This window comes from Heteronotia binoei, chromosome 11 (assembly GCF_032191835.1).
Source record: "Heteronotia binoei isolate CCM8104 ecotype False Entrance Well chromosome 11, APGP_CSIRO_Hbin_v1, whole genome shotgun sequence".
Taxonomy (NCBI): Eukaryota; Metazoa; Chordata; class Lepidosauria; order Squamata; family Gekkonidae; genus Heteronotia; species Heteronotia binoei.
Genome location: NC_083233.1, coordinates 81,145,985 through 81,162,021, shown reverse-complemented (window position 1 = coordinate 81,162,021; position 16,037 = coordinate 81,145,985). Strand labels below are relative to the sequence as shown.

At 50.2% G+C, this 16,037-nt stretch overlaps 1 protein-coding gene across 1 annotated transcript in view; it reads right to left on the bottom strand.

The window, feature by feature from the left end:
• Positions 1-1,474: 1,474 nt before the first annotated feature.
• Positions 1,475-16,037, bottom strand: part of PTPN11 (protein tyrosine phosphatase non-receptor type 11) — a 52,665-nt gene continuing 38,102 nt past the window's right edge. The window contains 8 exon segments of the mRNA XM_060249710.1: positions 1,475-1,947; positions 2,929-3,035; positions 5,748-5,860; positions 6,677-6,828; positions 9,732-9,799; positions 9,891-9,919; positions 9,922-10,047; positions 12,525-12,656. Coding sequence (XP_060105693.1) covers positions 2,963-3,035; positions 5,748-5,860; positions 6,677-6,828; positions 9,732-9,799; positions 9,891-9,919; positions 9,922-10,047; positions 12,525-12,656 — 693 coding nt within the window. The 3' untranslated portion in view covers positions 1,475-1,947; positions 2,929-2,962.

Genomic DNA, 16,037 nt, shown 5'->3' with positions numbered 1-16,037 from the left:
AGCAGGCTTCCAGGGCTGTGTGAATGGCTGTGATTCTGGGCGTGGGGAATTCAGCTTCCAAAGAGCCTTTTCGCTTCCAGAAAGGGGGGCGGGGAGAACGGGGGTACGTTTCTTCAGCCGTGAAGATCCGCTGAAAACTACGCAGACATTTTTGGAAGGAGACGTTAACTGAGGGAATCTCCAGCGGTGGGGCGTGGCTCAGTTTCCAGCCCTTCCCCCAGATTAGAAAAACCAGGATACTATTGGGGAAAATAGCACACATGCACGCACCCCCCCCCCCAATGAGTTGTTCAAAAGGGGAGAAATGGAACACAATTATGCAGATGGCAAAACAAAGCCTTTCTTGGAGCAGAATTTGGATGGGAAAAAAACCCCCCAAAACACAGACACATACAGAGCCCTGGAGACAACCAGTGGGTTTTAACAGTTTCTGGCTCAGCTGAGACTCTGCTAACCCAGTGGCCAAACCAGCTCCTGTTCTCAAAAAAAAGCAATTGCAGAAATATTGCAGAACTGAAAAACAGCGACCTTCCTGGAACGCCTGCAACGGGGCTGGTTGGCCACAGGACTCCCGACTGCTCGCCGGTGTCCCTGGCGGCCGGGAGGCTAGCTGGAAGAGGCTGCCGCTCCATGCGCTGGGTGGGTTTGAACCCTTCCAGGGCTAGAAAGAGACTTCCCCCCCACCCCTTCATCAGAGATGCAACTCCAGGTGGGAAAAGACACCAGGTAGTCTGATACAGCTTTGATAAAAGGCACTTGGAAAGGCAGAACGTTGCAGACGGAACGGCCTAATGGGACACGGGAGGGTGTGCAGCTATTGCAAGCAGTTGAGCCTCGGAAGGCCCCCAAAACGAGGGGCTGCAGACCTCTTGGCCAACACAGGACTCAAACCAGTCACCCCCTGGGAAGCCTACTGCCTGCCCTTTTAAGGAGCTCTGGGGGGGGGGGGATCAGACAAGAGGCCCATCTAGTCTTCCACCTGGGCTGCCTAGACACACTCGGGAAGCTCCTAAGCTGTACAAGCCGACTGCCGGCGGGCTTGAGCTGCAACTCCAGAACGCCATCGCTTGAGTCTGCGAGCTGCAGGTGACGCTGTCAATATTTCACAGGGCAACTGCAGGGCAGTTCTCAGGCAGAAGCTAGCTTAAATAACGGTGCAAAAACGCATGGCTGGAAGTTTGAGAAAAGCATCTTCATTTCAAGGAAAAAAAAAAACACAAAATGGAACGCGTGAGGACTAGCTACTTTGCTAGGCTAGCTGATCGACAAGACCTGTCCGTGGGGGAGCTTTTGGCCTCTCCCTGGAGGCGGGGTGGGGGGGGGGGGAGAGAAGTGAAGAGAGAACCAAGCTGCTGAGTAGTGTAACTGCTTTCTCTCCCCGTTATCATGAATATTGATACTGACCTGCCACTCTGTGATTTCTTAAGGGCGAGAAATAGGGGTTTAAAAAAAGGAAAAAAAAAAAAAAGAAATCTAATTTGAAACGTCTTTAAAATGTCTAAATGCAGGAAGGGAAATAAAAACCTTTCAAGTACAACAGAGTATATTGGTCTGCATCAGAGACAAAGAGAACTTCGGAGCGGATCCTGCAAACTTGTCGTGCTGACAGCGCCACTCCCTCCCTCCCCCCCCCATCCCTAAGAAAGAGGACCTTATAAGAGAACCTGGGAGGAAAGCGCCACCGTTGGCAGAAATGGGTCTGAGAGATCCACCCCTTTTGTGTTCAAAACTGGAAACGAGACGTCAGCAATTGTAGAAATCAGACGTTTGAGAAAAGGCATCAGAATTTTCTTGGAAGGTCTGCTCCTTCTTGAAGGGTTAAAATACCATAAATTAAAAAAAAAAAGGCTCTATGTAGCGGTCGAAGTCCACTCCTTGCAGGACGTCGTGTTGTTTTTTCCCGAGACGCCTTGCCTCATCTTTTCTTAAAAAGTGGCAATTTCAGTTCTGCAAAGGGATGCAAAAAGAGAAAGCGAGAGAGAGATCCTTGAGGCGACCCTTTCAGAAGTATACCTGCGACTGCATGTTCCGAAATCCCACGCAAGCGCAGGAACGGCCCATCGGAAGTGGAATGCGGCACCCTGAGGACTGCAGCTTCAAGGCGAGAAAGAAGTTCCCTAGCTCCTACGCCTCTAAAGAAGACAGCGCAAGATATGAAAGCGGAATATCCTGCAGCATTTGAGAAGGGGGAGGCCCTGAGCAGGGTTTTACACAGCCAAGGCTTCAGCACTCAGTATACATCCCGCTGCCCGCCTCCACAATAACAGGACTCAGGGGGAAGCAAAGTCAGGAAGAGGGGAATGTAGTTTTCACCGGACTGGCTCCACAGCGGGCCACGGCTACAGCACCGCTGGAAAAAGAGGAGGCGGAAAAAGAGGTGAAAGAGGCGGCAGAGAGGGGAAAGGCCAGCTTGAAACCTGCAGGGCGGAGTATGAGGCGGAAAGCCCCAACGGCAGGACAGGGACGAAGCCAACATCAGTGGAAGGGCAAAGAAAGATGGACCAAGAGCACCCCCCCCCTCACCCTCGGGATAGTCAGTGGTCATCCTTCCTCCAGAACAGGGGTGGCCAAACTATGGCTAGGGAGCCACATGTGGCTCTTGAAGTCCCCACCACCCCGTTGACTGTCCTGGAGAAGGCATTTGTCTCTGTAAATCACTTCTCCAAGCTAAGGAGAATGTATCTAAAGTTGCTTTCTTTCCACCTCTCTCTCTCCCATCTATTTTCCTCCCTTCCTTCCTTTCTTCCTCCCTCCCTCCCCTCAAACATCTGATGTTTGTGTCTTGTGGCTCTCAAACATCTGACGTTTATTCTATGCAGCTCTTAAGTTAAACAACTTTGCCCTCCCCCCCCCCGCAGAACGAGGGGAAATCGACCTATACTGAGCGCTCCTCTCTCCCCAGCACCGTGGCTTAAATGACGGTCGCACCTTCCCCGCCAGGACCTCTCCTCGCACGGTCTCATCATCTGAAGCTCTTCTGCTGCTGCATCAGGCCGACGTTTTCATACACTCGCATGGCGTTATCTTCTCGCAGCCTGGAGGAAGAGCAGAGTCGCAAAATCAGGCCAAGCACGGAGGCGCGGGGGCTCCCGCTTGTTCGAGGGACGGATTCAACGGAGGCTCTTGATTTCACGCTTACAGCTCTGACTGAAATGCTAACATGCTGCTGGAATTGATTTATTGCTTCTGTGGAGAAGCACCATTTTAGGCCTGTGCTTGTCTGGGAGTTGGCTAGAGGAGTCTATAAAACTCTAGGCAAGGCTTCGGCCTAGTCTATTCCTCCTTTCCCCGCTCCTGCCTGGAAGCAGCCATTCTGAGGAGGCCTCCTAGAGAGCAGGAAGTCTTTCAGGCTGCTCTCCCAGAAGGCTGCAGGAGGGAAAACCAGATCCTGGACGGGAACTTGGGTTTATATTAGAGGTTTTTGGAGGGAAACGTGCAGTTAAAAGTTGTCAGGGGAAGCTGACAGTCAGTTGAGTTTTGATTTGCGTCTTGGTGACTGCTGAGTCAGTTCTGGACGGTATGGTCAGGGTCAGTTATATATTAATAATAATAATACTTTTTATTTATATCCCGCCCTCCCCGCAAAGCAGGCTCAGGGCGGCTCACAACACGTAAATACAATGTACAGTAAAACCATATACAATAATTACAATTTCAATTATAAAATCATCCTTAAAATCATTAAAACTTGCATTAAGATTAACATTATGGTGCTATAGTTGAGATCTTCCATAAAATTCAGTGACTAAAACATAAAACATATCCAGCAGGACTTTCTTGGCTCAGTATTAAGTGAAGGCTATTTTAAAGAGGTGGGTCTTGCAGGCCCTGCGGAATTGGTCTAGATATCGCAGGGGCCCGCACCTCCTCCGGGAGTTGGTTCCACAGTAGGGGAGCTGCTATGGAGAAGGCCCGATCCCGGGTGGTCTTCAATCTGGCCTCCCTTGGCCCAGGGATATTCAGCTGGTTCTTTCCAGCTGACCTCAGCGCTCTCTGGGGCTCATACGGAGAAAGCAGGAGCGTTTATCCCTGCTTTCATTTATTACTTCTGTTCACCCTATATTTAAAAATGCCTATATAGAGTTATAAATTTTAAATAAATATTTTGTCTGTTTAAAAAGGTAGTCCCTCCATCCCACATAGGTTCCCCAACCGCTACTGCAAGAGGGGAGTCCAGGGAAGGCATGCAGTTGGCAAGGCTGCCAATCCTCCAGGGGTCTCCCAAAGAAGGACTTTGGTCTCTGTCATAACCAGGTGCTGGGGTGGCAGAGGACCTTGAGGCCAGGCCTCAGAACCGGCAGGAAGGGGGATTGGGAGTCCCTGTTCCTCTCGGTCAGGAACCCCTAAATTGAACAGGTGGTGGCAGCGTGCCCTAGTGGTGGAAAGAGGATAAGCTCCCTCCAGGAGTTGGCAACTCAAAAGGGAGTTGACGGGACCGGGTCTGAAGGAAGAATCGGGCCGGTTCCGTCACAGCTTCAAAGGGAACCTTTTTTGCAAAAGGGTGAAAAGCAGGATAAGTGCAACCAAGCCACCTTCAGCCACAATCTCTGCTACGTATTTGAGGCAGAAAATCCATGTAAGCATTGCTCTGGGTGCGAAGACCCTGCTTCCCAAGCTTCTAACAGTGTGAAGGCAGGCAGGTTTATTTTTTAAACAATGAGATTTACTTTTAAAGCACACAAGAAGAGGAGTGTCCTTGTCACATCTCTGTACATGTCACTGGGCGCGGGACAGTGACTCCAACAGAGATGCAACAGGAGAGCTTCATCAAAGCCACGTAAGTTCTGCTAACATGGCTGCACTGGGAGCGCCCAAATTACCCAAAGCCACCCAACCAGGCAGAATTACTTGCCCCCAGGAGGTGGCTGATCAGAAGGAGAAAAGCTGCAACAATAAATCATAGTGAGATGAGACAGCCTGGGTTCCGGGGCACTCTGGGTTCACAGAACCTTTAAATTAAAAAATGCATTTGGAAAATCTGGAAAGTCACCGAAGGAGGGGTTCTATCAAATGTCACAATCCCTCTGTTTGGGGTTGACACCAATCCCCCCCCTCAGCCACGTTTTAGCTTCAGTGAATAAAACATGCATTCCTGGGCCATTACTGCTGATATGTGTCAAACTTTTTGCCATCAAACGGACACAAGTTTTAGCTTTTTAGCCTTTTCAGGGTCAATCATGCAAAATTGGTGGAAAACGAAAACAATAATCAGGAACACTGACAATGAAAACAGGTGAAATGAAGATTAACAATAGCAATGTAGAAAAAACAGCACCAAGAAGGAAGAAGAAAGAAAAAGAGGAGGTGGAAGAAGACTGCAGATTTATATCCAGCCCTTCTCTCTGAATCAGAGACTCAGAGCGGTTTACAATCTCCTTTACCTCCCCTCCCCACAACAGACACCCTGTGAGGTGGGTGGGGCTGAGAGAGCTCTCCCAGACGCTACCCTTTCAAGGACAACTCTGTGAGAGCTATGGCTCACCCAAGGCCATTCCAGCAGGTGCAAGTGGAGGAGAGGAGAATCAAGCCCATTTCTTCCAGATAAGAGTCCACACACCTAACCACTACACCAAACTGGCTCTCTTTTTGTACACCCCTGAACACTCTCTTTGTACACCTCTGACTCTCCTTCTGTGCCTGCTCCCACCCCCTACATCTAAATTGCTCCCCACACACACCAAGTCCTTGGATCCTGAGCAACTTGGCAAAGGCAAGCGTTGAGAGATCAGACACAGGCAGCTACTTACTCGGGACAGGTTGGAGTAGGAGTACAGGGCGGGAGGGGGCTCTGGTCTCCGCTCGCCTGGTCCGCTAAAGAATACTTGATGTTGGTATACTCGTGCCCTTTCCTCTTGCTCTTCTGCAATGAGAAAATCCGCCCCCCCCACCAAAAAAATGCAGTTACAGAATTGTTGTCACGTGCACAAAATGTTTTATTCTGCCTCAAAGAACAACGGCATCGCCACCCACCCCAAGTAACTCTGCCCAGGCCCCCACAGAGGTGGGCAGGTGACGTATTTATTGACAATTTCTATTTTTAGGGTTTGTAGAATCTTTCAGGCTCAAGTGCCGTGTTCTACTGGAGAAAGTTTTTCTTCCAGACGTTTCGTTCTCAGCTGCGGAGAACATCCTCAGTGGCGTTGCAGCCGGAGCAGGCGCTCTGACCTTCTTGGCTGCTGTGCACTGACTGCTTCTCAACGCACAGCAGCCAAGAAGGTCAGAGCGCCTGCTCCGGCTGCAACGCCACTGAGGATGTTCTCCGCAGCTGAGAACGAAACGTCTGGAAGAAAAACTTTCTCCAGTCGAACACGGCACTTGAGCCCGAAAGATTCTACAAACCCTAATGATGTTACCAGCCGTGAAAACCTGAAATCTTTGATAATTTCTATTTTCTTGATTTCACTTACTTCTCCATTTCAATTTTTATGCCACTTCTCTTCAGTTAAGAGCATTTAACCGGCTTCCAACAGGGGTGGCCAAACTGCGGCTCGGGAGCCGCATAAACCAACTGCGGTTTATTAGCTTCAGCAGATCGATTTGCAGGGGCAGCTTCCTAAGTTTTAGAGCTCATTGGCTAACAGCACCCACGCGTCGAAATGCAACCCTTGATCAGAAAGTGCTCCAGCTGGGCCGTTCTGGTCCCCGAGTCCCCCAAAGGCCGCTTCGAAGAAGGTACCTGCTCTTCCTCGATCCTGCGCTGTAGCGTTTCGATGTAGTGCTGGACTGCCATGTAAATAAACCGGTACTGTGCCTCGGTCTGTACCATGCCAGACCTCTGGGACCTCACCATCTGAATGGTCTTCGGAACATCAATGTCACAGTCCACGCCTAAGGGAAGGGGGGGAAGATGCTCAGCACAAGGGGATGCAGGGGTCGACCTCGCCCTTTGCAACGAAGGACCAAGGTTCAAGCCCTCGGCCTCCAGACCAACAAAGCCCCCTCCCTGCCTGAGGGTTCTAGGGGGAAAGCCTATTTTAATCCTGAAAGAACCATATAAAAATAACAAAATGGTCACTTTGCTGCATGTGGATCTTAAAATAATAACCAAATATTATTAATGGTTATCCATAATTATAAAAATTTATAAAAATCTACATATTTTTCCATGTGGGTTTTTTCCCCGGGGGCTTTTTTCCGGTTACCGTAAAAAAAGAGTTAACCAGAGTTAAGGGAACAGGCTACACTTGAGAGTTACCCCTGAACACCTGAGTCTTAATTAAGAAGACGATGATGATATTGGATTTATATCCCACCCTGCACTTCGAAGAGTCTCAGAGTGGCTCACAATCTCCTCTACCTTCCTCCCCCACAACAGGCACCCTGTGAGGTGGGTGGGGCTGAGAGAGCTCTCACAGCAGCTGCCCTTTCAGGGAGAGAGGCTCAGAGCGACCTACAATCTCCTTTCCCTTCCTTCCCCACAACAGACACCCTGTGAAGTGGGTAGGGCTGAGAGAGCTCTCACAGCAGCTGCCCTTTCAGGGACAGAGGTTCAGAGCGACCTACAATCTTTCCCTTCCCCAGAACAGACACCCTGTGAGGTGGGTAGGGCTGAGAGAGCTCTCACAGCAGCTGCCCTTTCAGGGACAGAGGCTCAGAGCGACCTACAATCTCCTTTCCCTTCCCCACAACAGACACCCTGTGAGGTGGGTAGGGCTGAGAGAGCTCTCGCAGCAGCTGCCCTTTCAGGGACAGAGGCTCAGAGCGGCTTACAATCTCCTTTCCCTTCCTCCCCCACAACAGACACCCTGTGAGGTGGGTAGGGCTGAGAGAGCTCTCACAGCAGCTGCCCTTTCAGGGACAGAGGCTCAGAGTGACCTACAATCTCCTTTCCCTTCCCCACAACAGAAACCCTGTGAGGTGGGTAGGGCTGAGAGAGCTCTCACAGCAGCTGCCCTTTCAGGGACAGAGGCTCAGAGCGGCCTACAATCTCCTATATCTTCTCCCCCCCACAACAGACACCCTGTGAGGTGGGTGCGGCTGAGAGGGCTCTCACAGCACCTGCCCTTTCAAGGACAACCTCTGCGAGAGCTATGGCTGACCATTCCAGCAGCTGCAAGGGAAGGAGTGGGGAATCAAACCCGATTCTCCCAGATAAGAGTCCGCACACTTAACCACGACACGAAGCTGGCAGAAGCCCAAACACAAATTCCATCGTCTGCAAACCCAGGTCATGGGCTGCTTCCACACCCCTTGCAGCCTCTCTGCTTTCAAGTCAGCATAGGGGTCCCCTCGGCATCTCCCTGTACAAGCCCTCCAGGGTTAGGGATGAACCCAGCAGGCTAAACTATGATTCTGTTGTACATCTGCGATCTTTAGCGGGGGGGGGGGGGGGGGATTAAGGCAACATAGCGTGGCTCAGTGGCGGAGCATCTGCCTGGCACATAGAAGGTCCCAGGTTCGATCCCTGGCATCTCCAGTTAAAAGGTTTGGCAGCAGATGATGTGAAAGACCGTTCTCTGCCTGAGACCCTGGAGAGCCCCTGCCAGGCAGAGTAGACCAGGGGTGTCAAACATGCAGTTCAGGGGCCAAATAAGGCCCCTGGAGGACTTCTATCAGGCCCCCAAGCAACTGGCTGTCATCTGCTTCCTTCTCCCCTTCCCTTGCTTCCTTTTGCATAACAGCTTGCTTTGCCAGGCTTGCTCAATCACACAGGAGCTACAGAGCAAAACCTCTATTTTCTCCATTGGCTGAGGCTCCTCCCTTGGGGAGGAATAGCTTGCTTTGCTTTCCCAGTCTCTCTCAACTGCACAGCAGAGCTACTGAGCCAAGCCTCTCTTCCTTCTATTGGCTGAGGCTCCTCCTCCTCCCTCCCCCCAGTCCCCTGGGGAAGGAAGGAAAGACAAAAAATCTTTTGTTCAGGGACAAAAAAATCTGTTGTCCATCCCTGGACCAAGGGAGGCTAGGTTGCGGCAGAAGCGAGCAAGGGCCTTCTCGGTGGCAGCGCCAGAATTGTGGAATACTCTCCCAGAGGCCATAAGGGCCCTGCGGGATCTTTCCACCTTCCGCAGGGCCTGTAAGACCGAACTGTTTCGACAGGCCTTTGAGATCTAACCTAATTCGGGAGAGAGCTGCCGCTCTACACCATTACAGAGTACCAGGATCACCATGCATATTTGTGTTAAAGTATATCATAGTGATACAGCACCAAAGATGCGATGGAATGTTTTAATGTTTAAGTGTTTTAAATAATCTTAAATTGTAGTTTTTATTGGTTAAATTGTAAAAATGCACGGTTGTCGGCCGCCCTGAGTCCGCTTGCGGAGACGGCGGGATAGAAATTTAAAGTAATAAATAAATAATAAATAAAGAGCCAGATCTTCCTTTGCCCAGTTCCCTGGATCCCATGGAGAAATACAAATATAACATCTTTAAGACTAATGAGTGCTAACATTATGAGCAGGTATTAAGTTTTTTAAAATGTATATATTTGTGTTTGTCTGTGTTCTTTATAAAATTTATATCTCTGCTACCTAAGCTTAAATAGGTACGCACATGGCCGGCCCAACGTGACCCAGCCCAATGAGGTCTGATTTATGGCAGATCTGGCCCTCATAACAAATGAGTTCAACACCCCTGGAGTAGACAATACCAATTTACTGGACCAAGGATATAAGGCAGTTTTATGGATGTATTCATGGATGTGGTCGACGGTAACCACAATCTAGCCACGGCGATCCGTGATTTAGTGCTATACCTACAATGAGTTTTTGTCGAGGAAGAAAACGACTCACCTTTCTCCCGGATGACGTCGATGAGAATGTCTATCACAATGAACGTCCCGGTTCGGCCAATCCCAGCACTGTCGAGAGGGGAGAAAAAAAAGATTTCACTTCCGCCTCTTTTGGCTTAAGACAAAGCCTAGCGACAGCCCAGTGCGCTCCCTGCTATACCTGCAATGGACCACGACTGGGCCAGAATCTCTGCAATGCTCTCTTGCTTGTGGTGAACCTCCTCAAGGAAATCCAGGACTCCGCCGGGGTCACTGGGCACTCCGTGGTCAGGCCAGGTCCGGAAGTGGTACTGCCAAACTGTTCGCTCGGTGTTGCCCTAGATGAGACGTCGAGGGAGAGGGTTACGAGAGGCCTCTGTTTTATCCTCACTACAAGCCTATGAGGAATGAGTTGCACTCTGACATTCCTGACGCACATGAAACCATATTCCTTTAGTGTGTGCTCATTCAGCCACTTTTACCGCAAAGGAACTTCAAGAACAGAATGGAGAAAGAAATAGCTGAATTACAAGTTATTATGAAACTTGGAACAAACAGCTCCACGGGACTGAATAGAGATACTGGTTTCTTATCTCATTACATGTGCTGAACCCTTTTTTACCAAGTAGAGCTATACATTCACAATACTCCAACGCATTTCTCTTGTGGAACAGTGTATCAGACTAATGTCTATTTTGTATTACCAAACTTAAATAAGGGATATTGGTTGTTTATCTCATTACATATGCTAAACCCCATCTTCCGCTATATTCTAATGTATTATTTTCTGTATTGACCAACTGGAATGAGGTTTATAATGTATGCTATATGTTAAAAAGCAAATTAGGTGGACAGGAACACCTCTGAGAAGAACATATTCTCAGTAGAGGAGCGATAGAGCAATTATGCCTCTGTATTGATTGCCTTGTGACACTCTCATCACTCCCATTCTGACATGGTTACTGCCTTGGTTGTTTTCCCACACAAATGCTATCCAGACCAAACCTGGTGTTCTTTCAATTTGTTAATTTCACCATTTTACCACTGGATTAAGAACATAAGAGAAGCCATGCTGGATCAGGCCAATAGCCCATCCAGTCCAACACTCTGTGTCACATAAGAGAAGCCATGTTGGATCAGGCCAATGGCCCCTCCAGTCCAACACTCTGTGTCACATAAGAACATAAGAGAAGCCATGTTGGATCAGGCCAGTGGCCCATCCAGTCCAACACTCTGTGTCACATAAGAACGTAAGAGAAGCTATGTTGGATCAGGCCAATGGCCCATCCAGTCCAATACTCTGTGTCACATAAGAGAAGCCATGTTGGATCAGGCCAATGGCCCATCCCGTCCAACACTCTGTGTCACATAAGAGAAGCCATGTTGGATCAGGCCAATGGCCCATCCAGTCCAATACTCTGTGTCACATAAGAGAAGCCATGTTGGATCAGGCCAATGGCCCATCCAGTCCAATACTCTGTGTCACATAAGAGAAGCCATGTTGGATCAGGCCAATAGCCCATCCAGTCCAACACTCTGTGTCACATAAGAGAAGCCATGTTGGATCAGGCCAATGGCCCATCCCGTCCAACACTCTGTGTCACATAAGAACATCAGAGAAGCCATGTTGGATCAGGCCAGTGGCCCATCCAGTCCAATACTCTGTGCCACATAAGAACATCAGAGAAGCCATGTTGGATCAGGCCAGTGGCCCATCTAGTCCAACTCTCTGCGTCACATAAGAACATAAGAGAAGCCATGTTGGATCAGGCCAATGGCCCATCCAGTCCACCACTCTGAGTCACATAAGAGAAACCATGTTGGGTCAGGCGAATGGCCCATCCAGTCCAACTCTCTGTGTCATATAAGAACATAAGAGAAGCCATGTTGGATCAGGCCAATGGCCCATCCAGTCCAACTCTCTGCGTCACATAAGAACATAAGAGAAGCCATGTTGGATCAGGCCAATGGCCCATCCAGTCCAACACTCTGTGTCACACAGTAGCCAAAAAAAACCCCAGGTGCCATCAGGAGGTCCACCAGTGGGGCCAGGACGCCAGAAGTCCTTCCACTGTTGCCCCCCCAAACATCAAGAATACAGAGCATCTCTGCCCCAGGCAAAGAGTTCCAACAATATGCTGTGGCTAATAGCCACTAACGGAGGTCTGCTCCATATGTTTATCCAGTCCCCTCTTGAAGCTTCTAACTTTGTACTACTTTGTATGCTTAACCACCAACTATATGTAGCACTGCTCACTGTACCCCATTTCACTGTCTGACGAAGTGTGCTTGAACGTGGCATCTGACATTCTGAATAAAACTTTGTTGGTCTTAAAGGTGCTACTGGACTCCTACTTTGTTCTATGAGGTAGGTTGGGCTGAGAGGGTGAAAGCAGCCCAAAGTCACCTAGCTAGCTTCCATGGCAGACTTGGTGTTTGAACCTGGGTTCCCCAGATCCTAGGCGGGCATTAACCACTGAGCCATGCTAGTCCTCTTTTCTGACTGGCCGTTTTTGCTGTGTTCCGGGCCAGAAGACTTCACCCCCCCCCCTTCCCAAATGCATGCTTTAACGGTTGCAGCCGCATTCACACCGCTAATTGCATGAATAAGAATGCCGTTACCGCTCACAGTAAAGCAACTTGCAAAAAAATGGGGCGTGAGCAGCTGTTGAGGTCACAGTTTAAACTTCAGCGTTAGGGAAGGGGACAGAAGGGATAAAGGGGGGAAACAGGCACACGCTTGTGCTGCACTCGTTTGGGGGGTTTTGCTAAAATGCCAGAGACACCGTGCGCCCCAAGGACTTTGCGAACTTACTTGCCCAACCTTTGAAAGTTTGAGTTCTCGTAACGTGTAATCATGAGCTGCGCTCTCTTTGACGTTCCTGACGCGCATAACACCGTATTCCTTTAATGCGTGCTCATCCGGCCAGTATTTCACACACTTGCTCTAGAAGACAAAAACCGGGTGGGAGGGAGAGTTGTGCGTTTAGAAGAACTGCAGATTTATACCCCGCCCTTCTCTCTGAATCAGAGACTCAGAGCAGCTCACCATCTCCTGTATCTTCTTCCCCCACAACAGACACCCTGTGAAGTGGGTGGGGCTGAGAGGGCTGACAGAAGCTGCCCTTTCAAGGACAACTCTGCGATAGCTATGGCTGACCCAAGGCCATTCCAGCAGCTGCAAGTGGAGGAGTGGAGAAGATGACAGCAGATTTATACCCCGCCCTTCTCTCTGAATCAGAGACTCAGAGCGGCTTACAATCTCCTGTATCTTCTTCCCCCACAACAGACACCCTGTGAGGTGGGTGGGGCTGAGAGGGCTCTGACAGAAGCTGCCGTTTCAAGGACAACTCCTGCTAGAGCTGTGGCTGACCCAAGGCCATTCCAGCAGCTGTAAGTGGAGGAGTGGAGAAGACGACAGATTTATACCCCACCCTTCTCTCTGAATCAGAGACTCAGAGCGGCTTACAATCTCCTGTATCTTCTTCCCCCACAACAGACACCCTGTGAGGTGGGTGGGGCTGAGAGAGCTGTTACAGCAGACGTCCTTTCAAGGACAACTCCTGCTAGAGTTGTGGCTGACCCAAGGCCATTCCAGCAGCTGCAAGTGGAGGACTGGGGGAATCAAACCCAGTTCTCCCAGGTAAGAGTCCGCACATTTCACCACTGCACCAAACTGACTTGATCACAGCACTGCGTACTGAGGCTTGATCACAGCAGTTCAAGTTCAGCTAAAATCAGAAAGAAACATCGACGCCTCCTCTTCTTTTGCTTCAGCCTGCCTGCTCCAAACTTTTTGCACGCTGGTAGCTCACATTCTGCAACCCGCTTCAGGCCACAACAGTCTTCGTCATCTAGGGTGAGCAAGAACTGCATCCATCCAGGTAACCAGGCAGCAAAGCGTCACTGAAGTCATTGATCCTCTTTGGGGCATATTTGGGCAGGGGAACTATGCCTTTTTATTTGCCAGGCAAGCATAAATCACTCAGAAGGAGCCCAGTTTCTGGCCCCAGGATTATTCCTAGCTTGTCTCTAGATCTCCACCTGGTTACCTTTGCTCTGGGACCCAGTTCAGAGACAGGGCCCATGTGTTACACTTGGCTCGGCCCGCAATCCTTCCGCTGCTCCCCCACCTCCACGCTGTCCTGCCCCCCCTCCCACCCTACTGGAACTTTCCCACACGGAGCACTGCGCAGACCGGGACGCGCCTCCTGCTGCCTTGTGTTTAATCGATACAGAGACGATCTGGAGACGCGCGAAACAAAAACAAAAACTGCTCAAGTTCGTTTTTCCTAAGCCAAGCGATGACAGCAGCCAGACAGCGACTGGCACGGTTCCTGGCAAGCATTTCGCAGCTCACTGAAAAAAAGGAGCAAGGAACTGAAGCAGATGGCCTTCAAGGAAACTGAGAACGTAGGAGCCCTCGCGGCTGGGACCCGACCCCAGATATCCTGCTGAGGTGCTCGGGGGGGAGCCCACGGCACTGCCTTCAGAAATCAAGAGCTGGTCGGTGAACGCCTCAAGGGCGGAGGCCTTCGGCTGCTGTGGCGGACCAGGCCTGCGTTAACCGGCTCTGCCTACCCTTCCTTGAATTCTGAGCCAAAGGGGCTGTTCCACTCCACTGCCTCCAGGTATTGCTTCCACCCTATCTAGGGCTCTGTTTAGGCGGGCCAGCTTCCTCGCCTCCCTCAACTGTCACTGGGAACTCCCCCGGGGCTTCCCAGGGATCTTTGGGGTTCCCCTGGAGAGTTGGCAATTTCTCTCCTTCCTAGGGATTCCCTGCCCCACTCCTAGCATTTCCAAGCAGTCGGGGGAACTATGTGGTACGGAGGGACTTCTTCAGTCCTTCAACAGATTTATTTAAAACTCGCAACTATTTATTTATTTATTTGTTACCTTCAATTCTTATCCCACCCTCTTAGGGCAGCCAGCAATCAATTCAGATATCTATAGTTACAATTTAAAACCAAAAAAGCACAATTTAAAAACATTTTATGGTGCTGATTCAACTTCAGTATAGGCGGGATTTACAGACATATCATAAATGAACATAAGAAATAAAACAGGGGTGGCCAAACTGTGGCTTGGGAGCCACATGTGGCTCTTTCACACACATTGTGTGGCTCCTGAAGCCCCCACCCCACCCCATCAGCCAGCGGCTTGGAGAATGCATTTACAGTTAAAGTTGCTTTCTTTCTGCCTCTCCCTCCCCCCACATCTATTTGCCTTCCTTCCAGTTCTCAAACATCTGGTGTTCATGCATTGTGGCTCTTAAACAGAGGCAAGATGGCCATCTGACAGCAATGAGGATCCTGTGAATTTAGGGGGAGGTGTTTGTGGGTTTCCTGCATTCTGCAGGGGGTAGGACTCGATGACCCTGGAGGTCCCTTCCAACTGTATGATTCTAGGATTCCTAACCATCAGAGCAGTTCCTCAGTGGAACAGGCATCCTCCTTGGGAGGTGGTGGGCTCTCCTTCCTTGGAGGTTTTCCAACAGAGGCTAGATGGCCCTCTGACAGCAGTGAGGATCCTGTGAATTTAGGGGGAGGTGTTTGTGGGTTTCCTGCCTTGTGCAGGGGGTTGGACTAGATGCCCCTGGAGGTCCCTTCCAACTCTAGGATTCTAACATCTAACTTTTATTCTATGCGGCTCTTATGTTAAGCAAGTTTGGCCGCCTCTGAAACAAAACATAGGCAAGAAGGCTCCCATCTCTCTCCCTACCATAAACTCCTGCCCCATCTTGATGGAATGCAGGGCAGGCACCTCACTTAGTCACTCTTGGGGTAAAGCTGGTCACACATATCCCCCCAAATGGCGACTGACCCTATGTGTAGCAAGCCTTCTCCATTCCACCCCACACCCCTGAGCTGGGCAGGCTTCCCGCTTACTGCCCCTTAGCCTGCCTTTTGCCTTGGAAGGCGGAACTGCTCGCTTGGAACACGTCAAGGAGGCACGGCCAAACGGGCATGCCCGAGAGCTGCTTCTCCCGTCGCTGGGTCGAGTCAGCAGCAGTGCTGGAGCAGAACGTGTTGACTGCCAGGCTATAGTCCCTGGGACGCTAATAACATTTATGGGAGTAAAATGCTCCAAAGACCCCATCATGCGAGCAGGGGGCCAGGAAGTGGCTGTCACCACTCTGGGGAGGGTCTGCCTGGGGCCTAACCCCCGTGTCTTCCTCATCCACAAAACCTTTCGCCTAGGACCGAAGAGATGTGAAGACCCGGGCAGTGTAACGTGACAGTGTAACAATGACAGATTTATTACAAGTGCTGAACGGGGAAGCAGGAAACCCCCAGACCTCCGAATGCTGGTTAATTAGAAGCAAATA